Below are 11853 nucleotides of genomic sequence, written 5' to 3'. Positions count from 1 at the left end.
TTGAACTCTGGGCCTGGGCGCTGTCCCTCAGCTCTTCAGCTCAAGGCGAGTGCTCTACCACTTGAGCTACAGCGCCACTTCCGGTTTTCTGGTGTTTTATTGGAGATAGGAGTCTCACGGGCTCTCCTGCCCGGGCTGGCTTTGAACCGTGATCCTCAGATCTCAGCCTCCTGAGTAGCTAGGATTACAGGCATGAGCCACCAGCGCCCGGCTCAACAATGTATTTTTAAAAACAAAAGCAATGTAAGTACTCTAAACGACCTAGTTGGGCTGGGATTGTGGCTCAGTGGTAGAGCACTTGCCTAGCATGCATGAAGCCCTGGCTTTGATTCCTCAATACCACATAAAGAAAAAAGCTGGAAGTGGCACTGTGGCTCAAATGGTAGAAAACTAGCCTGGAGCAAAAGAAGTTCAGGGACAGTGCCCAGGCCCTGAGTTCAAGCCCCACAGCCAACAACAACCACCACCACCAAACAAACAAAAAACTCATTGAGCTCCTCAAAAGCTGATAGGGATCAAAATGTAAGCACAAATTTAGGCATTTTTTTCCCAGTAGGTATTTTATGAGCAAGTTTTTCATTGCAAGGTAGGACTTATTATTCAGTTTTTAGTAAATGGATTAAAGACTGGTTAGAGCATGAGTGTGGCCCCCATGTAAGGTAATTTATTTAGTTGTTTTTATTTATTTTTTGTGCCAGTATGTGGGCTAGAACTCAGGGTACTATCACTTAGATTTTTCACTTAAGGAGGTGCTTTACCACTTGAGGCTGGTGCTCTACCACTTGAGCCACAATTCCATTTTCAGCTTTTTGGTAGTTAATTGGAGATAAGATTCTCATGGACTTTTCTGCCCAAACTGACTTCGAATTCCTATTCTCAGATCTCAGTCTCTTATGTTGCTAGATTACAGGTGTGAGCTACCTCTTCCCCGCTGAACTTTTTAAATGATCTTTAATTGTACAAAGCAGTTTCTACTCAACATACACAAGTTAATCAATGTAGGTGATTTTTTAAAGTATTTGTATTAGTTTTATATTTCATTTGCTTATCTTAGTATTCCTAAAAGGTTGGTGCTGTATGCCCTTTGCACTGAGGAGAAATTGACAAATACAGGTTAGGGAAATGGCTGCAGCCCTCAATATCCAAGCAGTAGTTTTATCTTTCAAAGCAATGGAATCATTGAAATTCGTGATCTCACTAAGCATATCATCCTTCCGAATTAAGACCTGGGTAAAAGCTGGGTGCGGATGGCTCATGCCTATAATCCTAGCTACTCAGGAGGCTGAGATCTGAAGATCGCATTTCGAAGCCAGCCTAGGCAGGAAAGTACATGAGACTCTTACCTCCAATAAGCTACTCATAAAAAGCCGGAAGTGGTGTTATAGCCCAAGTAGTAGAGTGCTAGCCTTGAGCAAAAGCTCAGGGACAATGCTCAGACCTTGAATTCAAGCCCCAGGACCAAAAACAAAAAAGACCTCTAAGTAAGCAGAGTTCAGTGTGTGGGGATAGAAAGAAAAACTTAGGGGCTGGGAAGGTGGCTCAGTGATAGAGCGCTTGCCTTGCATGTATGAGGCCCTGGGTTCGATTCCCCAGCACCACATAAGCAAAAAGAAAAATAGCCAGAAGTGGCACTGTGGCTCAAGTGGTAGAGTGCTGTCCTTGAGCTGCAGAGCTGAGGGACAGTGCCCATGCCTAGAGTTCAGGTCCCACGACCGGACCCCCCCCCAAAAAAAAAGAAAGAAGGAAAAACTTAGTAAAAAGAGATATAATCATGACAAATGTAAGTTTTCCATCTCTATATTCCTGGATTTATTCTGGCAACTGGAAAGAAAGCACCATATATTGACCTCTGATTCAAAACACACACTGCATCTTGTAAGATATCTTGGGTACCAGTGGCTCACACCTATATTCCTAGCTACCTAAGAAAAAGTCCATGAGCCTTTTATCTTCAGTTAATGAGTGAAAGGCTGGAAGTGGAGCTGTGGCTCAAGTAGTAGAGCACTAACCTTGAGTGGAAAAATCTAAGTGACAGTGTCTAGTTCCTGAGTTCAAGTCCCAGGACACCCCCCCACCCCCCCACCCACACACATGACAGTATGGCATTCTTTCAGGATGCTGGAGGTAGGGTATATGATGTGACTGGTGAAAGTCATGAGTTACATTTCTTTCATGTGAAATGAGTTCTTTAGTCAGAACCCATTTCATGCAGAATATAATGAAGAAGAAAAAAGCATATATGAACCCGTGTACAGCAGTGCCAGCAGAAGCATTATGGGCAGTGAAGACAAATTCATATCCAGAAATGGGTTTCTTCTACTGAAAAGATCTCTTCCAGATTCCCTTCCAAGGTAGTTTGCCAGACACCAAGTGCCTGGCTTGTCCTGCCAAAGAAACATGCCAAGTAGGAGAGGCAATGTTGGCTTGTACTGTTGGCTAGGAAGGCACTCAGCAATAGTAATGTAGCAAGCTCACATGGACAACTTTGTGAAGGAAATGCTGCTGCTAAACACATGCCCAGCGTCCATTTAGGACAACTTGTACTTTGGCCATGGGTCACTAAGAATGTACTAGGATGGCTGGAGAAAGAATGATATTGCAGGAGTAAAACACAAAAGGTGGCATTGAGGCTTGATCTTGCAAGATACATTGTACTCAGAACCTGACTTTCTGGAATTCAAACCTCTTTGTAGAACTAATAAAAGCGTGTGTGTGTGTGTGTGTGTGTGTGTGTGTGTGTGTTTTGTGTGTGTGTGTGTGTGTGTGTGTGTGTGTGTAGAGAGAGCACAAGCGCCTGGTGCTGATGGTTCACACCTGTAATCTTACCTGCTCAGGCTGAGATCTGAGAATTGCAGTTTAAAGCTAGCCTAGGTAGCTGAAAATGGAGCTGTAGAGGGCTAACCTTGAGCAAAGAAACTTGGAGTTTGTTCCCAGATCCTGAGTTCAAGCCTCAGGACTGGTATGAGAAGTAGGGCAGTACTTTGTTGACTGAATGGTTTATATCACTTTATGTATGTATGTATGTATGTATGAATGAATGTATGTATGTATTTATGGTTGTACTGAGGCTTGAATTCAAGGTCTTCTGCTTGCTAGGCAGGCATTCTCCCTCTTTAGTCATAACCTCAGACCTTTTTGCTTTCACTATTTCTTAAATAGCTTCTCAGGCTGCCTCTGGGCTGAACTGGACCCAAATCCTTCTATGTAAACTTTTGTACTTGGGATGACTGATGCATAGCACCACATCCAGCTTTTTATCAGTTGAGGTCTCCCTAACTTTTTTTTCCTGGGCTGACTTTGAACTAGGAATCTCCTGATCTTTGCTTCCAAGTAGCTAGAATTCCAGGTATGCTCAGCTTGATCACTAATTATTGAAAGCTTGTGAAAGAAATCACATGGAACACAAACATGTTCCTATTTTCCAATTCCAAAAGACTATCCACATATGTCTTCATCATACTTGTTTGTACCAGTTTTCTAATCTCATCTTCTCTGAGGTCCTGTCATATAGTTCAAAGATTAGTGACTATCCATGAATCAGTATAGATCCATGTCTGACCATGTTTCAGTCCAGACAATATAGACGATCAAATTATTCTAAATTTTTGTCCTTAGGAGAATTTCCTTCTACTGCCCTTTGGGGCCACATCTCATTGGAACTGTAATTATGCATCCATCCATGTCTAATTAGTGTCAGATATTATGCAGAATCACTTGTAAACTAGCCCTGAGATTTTTTTCTATTCAGCCAGTCAGTTGAAAGGAACTCCTTGGAGGGCAATAGATGTGGGTTGATGGAAAGAAAGAGTCATTGTTGATGAAATCTTCATGCAATTACTTCTCTTCCATTTCTGTTTATGCCTAGTAACATATGCCTTTTCTACATACAGCCTTTTAGATTGCTGCAGCTAACACCCATTCCAAAAAGAGAAAGACAGAAAAAGTTACTTGGTATCATATATCTTATCTAAGCATTTAGTTTCTACCCAGGGCTAAATATCAAGGCAGGAGCTTGTATCAAAAGAAGATAATCTGGGTGCTGGTGACTCACAACTGGAGCCATTCAGCTATTCAGAAAGTCAAGATCTGAAGATCCCAGTTCAAAGCCAGCCTGGGCAGGATGAATCTGTGAGACTATCTTCAATTTCCATTAAAAATCCAGAAGTGGAGGTACCAGCATTGAACAAAACAACTCAGGGACAGTGCCCCAAGAAACACACACACACACACACACACACACACACACACACACGCACGCACGCACGCGCGCACGCGCACGCAGAATATAAATTACCAGTAGAAGGGATTGTAGATTTGTTCCAAAGCACTAGATGTCTATGCTATGGTTTTTTCTTGATGCAAAGGATATCTGCTTACTATGTGATAGAGAAAATATTTTCTTTTTGTTTTAGGTTTGAGCTGGAACTTGAACTCTGTACCTGACACTTTCATTCATTGGCTGGCACTCTACCAACTGGGCCACACCTCCACACTCCCAAACAAGTATTTTCTGTATATGATTATTTGAGTATTAAATATCATTATCAAAGGTAGGGTTTTTTTTTTCCATGTCAGGAACTTTGGTTGATGATGTTCTATGCCATGCACCTGTGGCTTATTTCTGCAGCGCTCGCTACTTAGACAGCAATGATAGGCTATTGTGATCTGGTCTGTGATACTCCATCTCCAAAATGGCTACCTACATCTCAAGCAAAAAGCAGGGCTGGAGGCATGCCTCAAGTGGCAGAGCTCTAGTCATTACCAAGTAAGCTGAGTAAGAACCCCAGTCTCTGAGTTCAAGTCTTGCTACCAGAAAAAAGAAGAGCACAAACAACTATGTTGTAGCCATGGCACATACTTGTAATTTCAGGACTCAGGAGACTGAGGCAAGAAGAACGTGAATTGAAAGACAGCAAGGCTACATAGCAGTACTTTGTTTCAAACAGCAACCATCTTTTTTTACTTCCTGGTCTTGCTCAGAGTGGTATTTAGTCTTCCTTATTGTCATCATTTTATGATAAATTTTCCTATTATATTTTTCTTATATTTTCTGCATATATTGCCTTTTTAACTGAACTTTTTTCTAGTTTTTCTCGGTATCTATTTTACACTTTGACTTGATTATCCTTAAGCTTTTTATCCTCCTTTCTCATCTATGTTCATCTCTGATTTTGTACAGTTTGAACTCAGGGCCTCAAGCTTGCTAAGCAGGTACTCTATCACTTGAGAAATATCACCCAGTTCTCTTTTGCTTTAGTTATTTTCCAGATAGAGTCTTGTCTGTGTCTAGGTCATTCTCAAACCATGATCTTTCTACCTATGCCTCTCACATAAGCAGGATTGCACAACACTACCTTTGGCTTATTTTTCATTTTTGTTTTTTGGTTGTAGGGCTTGAACTCAGGGCCTGGGCCTGTTTTGCTCAAGTTTAGCACTCTAGCACTTTGAGTCACAGCACCACTTCTGGAATTCTGGTGGCTAATTGGAGATAATAGTCTCACAGACTTTCCTCCCTGGACTGACTTTGAAACTCAAACCTCAGATCTCAGCCTCCTGAGTAGCTAGGATTATAGGAATGAGCCACCAGCCAGCCCTTATATATTGAGATAAATGCTTACTAACTGTTTTGCCCTGGCTAGACTGAACCCAAGTTCCTCCTGATCTCTTCTCCCAAGTAGCTGAGATTATAGTTGTGAACCACCATGCTTGGATTTGCATTTTCTTTTTAGTTACATTTTATTTACTTTTTTAACTAAATTTTTTATTGTGAAAATACTGTACAGAGGGGTTACAGTTACATGAGCAAGGTAATGAGTACATTTCTTATCAAGCATTGTTGCTTCCTCCTTTGTTTTTCCCCTACCATCCCTTCCCTCCCATCTCCTCAACTACACTCACATTTTATTTCTACTAGCACTTATTATAACATTTAAAGTGTTCAATACATGTCCTAGGAATATTTTATGTATATTCCTGTAGACCTTATAGGATGCCAATGGAGAAAATCCAATGAAAAACTTACTCAGTATATAAGGGTATTTAATATAGTATTGTTTGATCAATTGTTGAGAAGTTCAAAGCTTTAAGTTCAGTATCCCTAAAAATGAGAATCTCAAAATGAAAAATTCTTTGTCTTCACAGTTATAAGATATCATTAACTGCAGACCCTTGCAAACCTACATTTTAGATATTAAAAAACTGCAGAATGCCAGGTGTTGGTGGCTCAAACCTGTAACCCTAGCTACTTAGGAGGTTGAGATCACAGTGCAGAGCCAGCCAGGACAGGAAAGTCCATGAGACTCTTATTTCCAATAAACTACTCAGAAAATGCCAGAAGTGGTGCTGTGGCTCAAATGGTAGAGTGCTAGCCTTGAGCACAAAGAAGCTCAGGTACAGCACCCAGGCCCTAAGTTCAAGTCCCACAAAAAACAGAAGTAGCTGAAAAATGACTAAATGTGCACAGCTCACATAGCCAAAGGAGTTAATGGTGTATTTATTATTAAAAATAGTATTTTAACTCTAGTTTTAAGAATAGCAGTGCTAGTCATCTATTAAGGGACTTCATAAGCTTCCAGTATGACATAAATATTGTAGCTACACTAAGAACCAGTAGTAAGGTCAAAGATATTTTAAACATTCTTATATGAATAGGTTTGACCCAGAAATGTCCCAGAAATGTGAAAAATAAAATATCTCTGCCAATAAATAGCACAAACACAGCTGCAATATCAAATATCTCAATAGGAAAGCAATATTTCCCAGAGACAGAACCATTCAAGATGGTATTTAGGAGAAATTGCAATCTGTTGTCCTAAATATCTATATAAGGAAATGATGGAACTAATGTTTTGCAGTAATATGAATAAAACTCTATAGAGATTTCTACATGAATGTCTTGCAGCAAACACATAGCCCACTCAAGGCATTTTATTACCAGTAATATATCATGTTCAAGAAGCAAACATATCATCTTAGCATGTAAGCTATATACTCAACTAATATCCATTTATATAATTACATACATATTACATGCACATATACGTATATCTCCATACAATCATATGCTCACATGTATATGTGTATATATGTGTATTTATATCTATAAATGCATATGTGTGTATATATCTATCTCCATAGATAAAGATATAGTGCTTGAACTCAGGGTTAGTCACTGTCCTTGAAATCTTTTTGCCCAAGGCAAGTGTTCTACTACTTAAGCCCCAGCTCAACTTCCCCTTTTGGGTGATTATTAGAGATCAGGGTCTTATAGACTTTTTCCCCTGGGCTGGCTTTAAATTGTAATCCTCAGAACTCAGCTTCTTAAGTAGCTGAGTGTTGTGCCAGTCCTGGGACTTATGCTTTCCCTGAGTTTTTTTAGCTCCAACTGTGAGTTTTCTAGTGGTTAACTGGAAATAAGAATCTCACAAACTTTCCTGCCTGGACTGGCTTTGACTCCTGATCTTCAGAGTTCAGCCTTCTGAGTAGCTAGGAGCCACTTGTGCTGAGCTGTTTTAACACATTATATATTAATTGACATTTCTCTGGTTATGTACATTAACTCTTTCTTAATAAGGATACATTTTGGCAATATTACAATTTGAATATGAAATGTCCCCCAAAAGCTCATTCTGCTGAATTCTTGGTCTTACAAATAGCTATTTTGGAAGGTTCTTGGAACAGTAGGAGGTAAGGCCTACTTAGGTAAGTAGCTCACAGGGGTGACCTTGAGGTATCTTGTCCCTGATCCCTCCCCCCTGCCCCACACCCGCACACAGAGAAATCTCTGCTTCCTGTCTGCCATGAGGTAAAGAAGCTCCTCCTACACATACTCCTGCTGCCATAATACAACTCAGGTTGTAGCTGAACTCTCTGGCCATGAGCAAAACAAATCTTACCTCTTTTTCAGTTGTTCATGTCAGGTATTTTTTCACATTGATAGGAAAGTAACACATGCACTGAGCAAAACCTAATGGTTTAGGTGTTATCTATACCCAGATTTCTTGGATTCAAATCCTGTCTCTGAGCCGAGCAATGATGGCACACCCCTGTCATTCCAAGTCTATGAAAGATGCAAATAGGATTGGTATTCAGGCCTGCTTAAGACAAAAATGTGAGACCCTACCTGAAAACTAAAGCCAAAAGATCTTGGTGCTGTTGGCTTATACCTGAAATCTTAGCTACTCAGGAGTCTGAAGATCATACTTAAAAGCCAGTCTGGGCTTGTTTTTCCTTTGAGAATTCCTCAGTGTTACTATTTGTGTCAATAAATTGTGTCAATAATAAAATTGACTTGGTCCATTATGTGTGTATCAGACTATCCATTCCATGGTAAAAGGTGATCTCTTCTTTTGGTACTAGTCTTGGGGTTTGAACTTAGGGTCTGGATGCTGTCTTTGTGCTTTTTGCTCAAGGGTTTTGCTTTACCACTTGAGCCACAGTTCTAGTTCCAGCTTTTTTTTTTTCTTTCTTTCTTTTGTAGTTAATAGAAGATAGGAGTCTCATGGGCTTTCCTGCCAGGACTGGCTTTGGATCATGATTCTCAGATCTCAGTCCCTGAGTGGCTAGGATTACAAGCATGAGCCACGAGTCTAGCTGAATTTTACTTTTTAGTGAGTATGGGTTCAGCTTCAATAGACATTTGTATGCAGTGTTTCAAGTGGATGTAAATTTTCATTTCTCCTGGATATATACTCTACAGTCAATTTGCTGGATCATGTGGTATTTTATGGTCAAATTTATAAGAAATTGTGAAACTTTTCCCTAAATTTATTCCATTTATTCCATTTCCACCAGCTAGCTGTGTATATATTCTTCAATTGCTGCTGTCTCTTTTTAAATCAACTTTTGTGAATATGTATAACAGCATCTTAGTGTGATTTTTGTTTGTATTTCCCTTATGATAGTGTTGAGTACTTTGTTTCCCCCCACCATGGGCTTATTATCCATTTATGTGTCTTGTTTTGCCATGGACTCTATTCAACACTTTTGTTCATTAAAAAAGAAAAGAAAAGCCAGGTGCTAGTCGCTCACACCTGTAATCCTAGCTACTCAGGAGGCTGAGATCTGAGGATCGTGGTTCAAAGCCAGCCTGGGCAGGAAAGTCCATGAAACTCTTAACTCCAATAAACCACCAGAAATCCAGAATTGGAGCTATAGCTCAAGTGGTAGAGAGCTAGCCTTGAGCTGAAGAGCTGAGGGACAGTGCTCAGGTCCAGAGTTCAAGCCCCATGACCGACAAAAAAAAGAAAAAGAAAAAAATGAAAAGAAAAAAGAAGCGCCAGTGGCTCATGCCTCTAATCCTAGCTACTCAGGAGGCTGAGATCTGAGGATCATAGTTCAAAGCCAGCCCGGACAGGAAAGTCCATGAGACTCTTTTTTAATTTTTTTTTTAATTTTTTCTTCGGGTCCGGTCGTGGGGCCTGAACTCTGGGCCTGGGCTCTGTCCCTCAGCTCTTCAGCTCAAGGCTAGCGCTCTACCACTTGAGCCACAGCGCCACCTCCGGCTTTTTTCTTTTTGCTTATGTGGTGCTGAGGAATTGAACCCAGGGCCTCGAGCATGCAGGGCAAGTGCTCTACCACTGAGCCACCTTCCCAGCCCCTCCATGAGACTCTTATCTCCAGTAAACCACCAGAAAACTGAAAGTGGTGCTGGCTCAAGTGGTAGAGCACTAGCCTTGACCTGAAGAGCTGAGGGACAAGGGATAGCACCCAGGCCCAGAGTTCAAGCCTCACGACTGACCAAAAAAAAGAAAAAGAAAAAAAAAGAAAAGAAGAAAGAATGCATTTTTAAAATTCCTTATCCAGTGTTCTTTCCTCTACATAAAGAATCAACTTGGGCCAGATACTGTTGGCTCACACCTGTAATCCTAGCTACTGGGGAGGCTGAGATCTGAGGATTATGATTCAGAGACAGCTGGGACAGAAACATCTGTGAAACTTCTATGTCCAACTCACCAAGAAAGTGGGGGTATGGTTTAATTGGTAGAACACCAGCTTTGAGTGAAAAAGCTAAACCAATTAATAATTCATTCTCCTTGATACCAACAAACCAACCTCTTTCTTTCCTTCTTTTTGTTTTTGTTTTTTTTTGGGGGGGGGAGTACTAGGATTTAGGTCTTGAGCTTTCTAGGCAGATGCTTCTGGCCTCCTCCTTTTGTGACAGTCTTTGGTCTTGAACTTAGGACCTGTCTCTGAGCTTTTGTGCTCAAGACTAGTGTTCTACCACTTGAACCATAGTTCTACTTCTGGCTTTTTGGTGAGTAATTGGAGATCAAAATTTCATGGACTTTCCTATCCAGACTGTCTTCAATACATAATCCTCAGATCTCAGTTTCTTTTCTTTTCTTTTTTTTTTTGGGGTCCAGTTGTGGGGCCTGAACTCTGGGCCTGGGCACTGTCCCTCAGCGCTGTGGCTCAAGTGGTAGAGCGCTAGCCTTGAGCTGAAGAGCTGAGGGACAGCGCCCAGGCCCAGAGTTCAGGCCCTATGACTGGACCCAAAAATAAATAAATAAACATAAACAAAAACAATAAAGTTTTAATGAAATTCTATAAATGGCTTTAAAAAAAAAGTCAAGTTACTGGGAGTAGAGGTGTGGCTCATGTGGTAGAGTGCCAGCCTTGATCTAAAAGTCAAGGGCTCTGAGTTCAATCCCAGCACTGACACAAATCAGGATACTTTTACTTAATATTTATATGTCAAAATATTATTTCGAAAGCAACTTATTAGTGTGCCTGGTGTGGTAATCTAGGTTTTAAAACATGTTGTAGCTATCAAAATGCTTTATATAACTATTAAGCAACACATCACAGCATTAATTCAAAGGCTACTTTTCTGTAAAGACAAGGAACTCAGTCACTACATGCTGACAGATCAAGAATGCCACTGACTGAATTTCTGGATGGTTTTCTTTAATCCATTTAATTCATTTAAGCAGGGGTTTTAAAACACAGTTATAATACGATAAGCTCACAATACAATAAAGACTGCAAATAACAGGGATCATTTTATCTCATTTGTCTCATAGATTGTCATTTAATCAAACTAAAGCTGTCCAGTTATTTTACTTTCAGTAAAAATGAGTTTTGGGACTGGGATCACCTCCAACTCCTTATTTATAAAACATTAGAGAATTATAACGAAAACATAAGTTTGAAACCTAAAAAAAGGGGTTTAATCTATTAGGTATTCTAAAATCAGATTACTTTTTTTTTTTGGTGGTGGGGGTGGGTGGGAATCGAAACTAAACTGCATCCTTTGCTCCAAAAAAGAAAGAAGGAACACACACACACACACACACACACGCACACGCACACCCCCACCGGATCTCATGGTCTTTCCTTGATCCCCGCACCCTAGTTACAACAATGCAGCCAGCCCCCGAATTTCCAGGCCCCAGGGTGGTGGGGAAGGGGACGTTGAAGCAGGCGCAGGAATTAAAATCTCAGGAGCTATTGCCTTCCTTCCATAATTCATTCTCTCCAGGCAGCAGCCAACGTCGCAAGCCCCTTCCATGACCCCTCAACCGCAACACATCGCTGGGGTCGCGCGCGATCAATGTGACCGGATTCCTAGCGCGGGCCACCGCCTGCCTGCCTGCCTGCCTGCCAGCCTCAGCAGGGCCGGCTACTGCCGGGCGCGCGTGTCACCGGGCCCGGAAGGGGACGGAGGAGGGAGCGAGGGAGTGTGGGGAAGTGGGGTGAACGGCGGGCGCCACGGGGCCGGCCCGGGGACTCACCGGGTGGAGGTGCCCTTCCGCACATCGCACATCATGCACTTGAAGGCCTCGGCGCTGTTCCGGAAGGTGCAGACGCTGCAGTCCCAGTAACCCTCATCCGAGGACGGCTTCGGCTGCC

The 11853-nt window shown here is 41.5% G+C and overlaps 1 protein-coding gene across 2 annotated transcripts in view; it reads right to left on the bottom strand.

Moving 5' to 3' along the window:
- The window catches only part of Yaf2 (YY1 associated factor 2), a 114151-nt gene extending 102304 nt beyond the window's left edge, over positions 1-11847 (bottom strand). Inside the window, exon 1 of one of the 2 annotated variants that reach the window (XM_013018795.1) lies at positions 11736-11847. In XM_013018795.1, coding sequence (XP_012874249.1) covers positions 11736-11770 — 35 coding nt within the window. In that variant the 5' untranslated portion in view covers positions 11771-11847. The remainder of the gene's footprint in view (positions 1-11735) is intronic. The other variant, XM_013018794.1, reaches the window with a different exon arrangement.
- Between the last annotated feature and the right edge of the window lie 6 nt (positions 11848-11853).

Source organism: Dipodomys ordii, unplaced genomic scaffold (genome assembly GCF_000151885.1).
Source record: "Dipodomys ordii isolate 6190 unplaced genomic scaffold, Dord_2.0 Scaffold42, whole genome shotgun sequence".
Classification (NCBI taxonomy): domain Eukaryota; kingdom Metazoa; phylum Chordata; class Mammalia; order Rodentia; family Heteromyidae; genus Dipodomys; species Dipodomys ordii.
The sequence above is the reverse complement of the archived record's forward strand: the minus strand, read 5'-3'. Positions and strand labels throughout refer to the sequence as shown.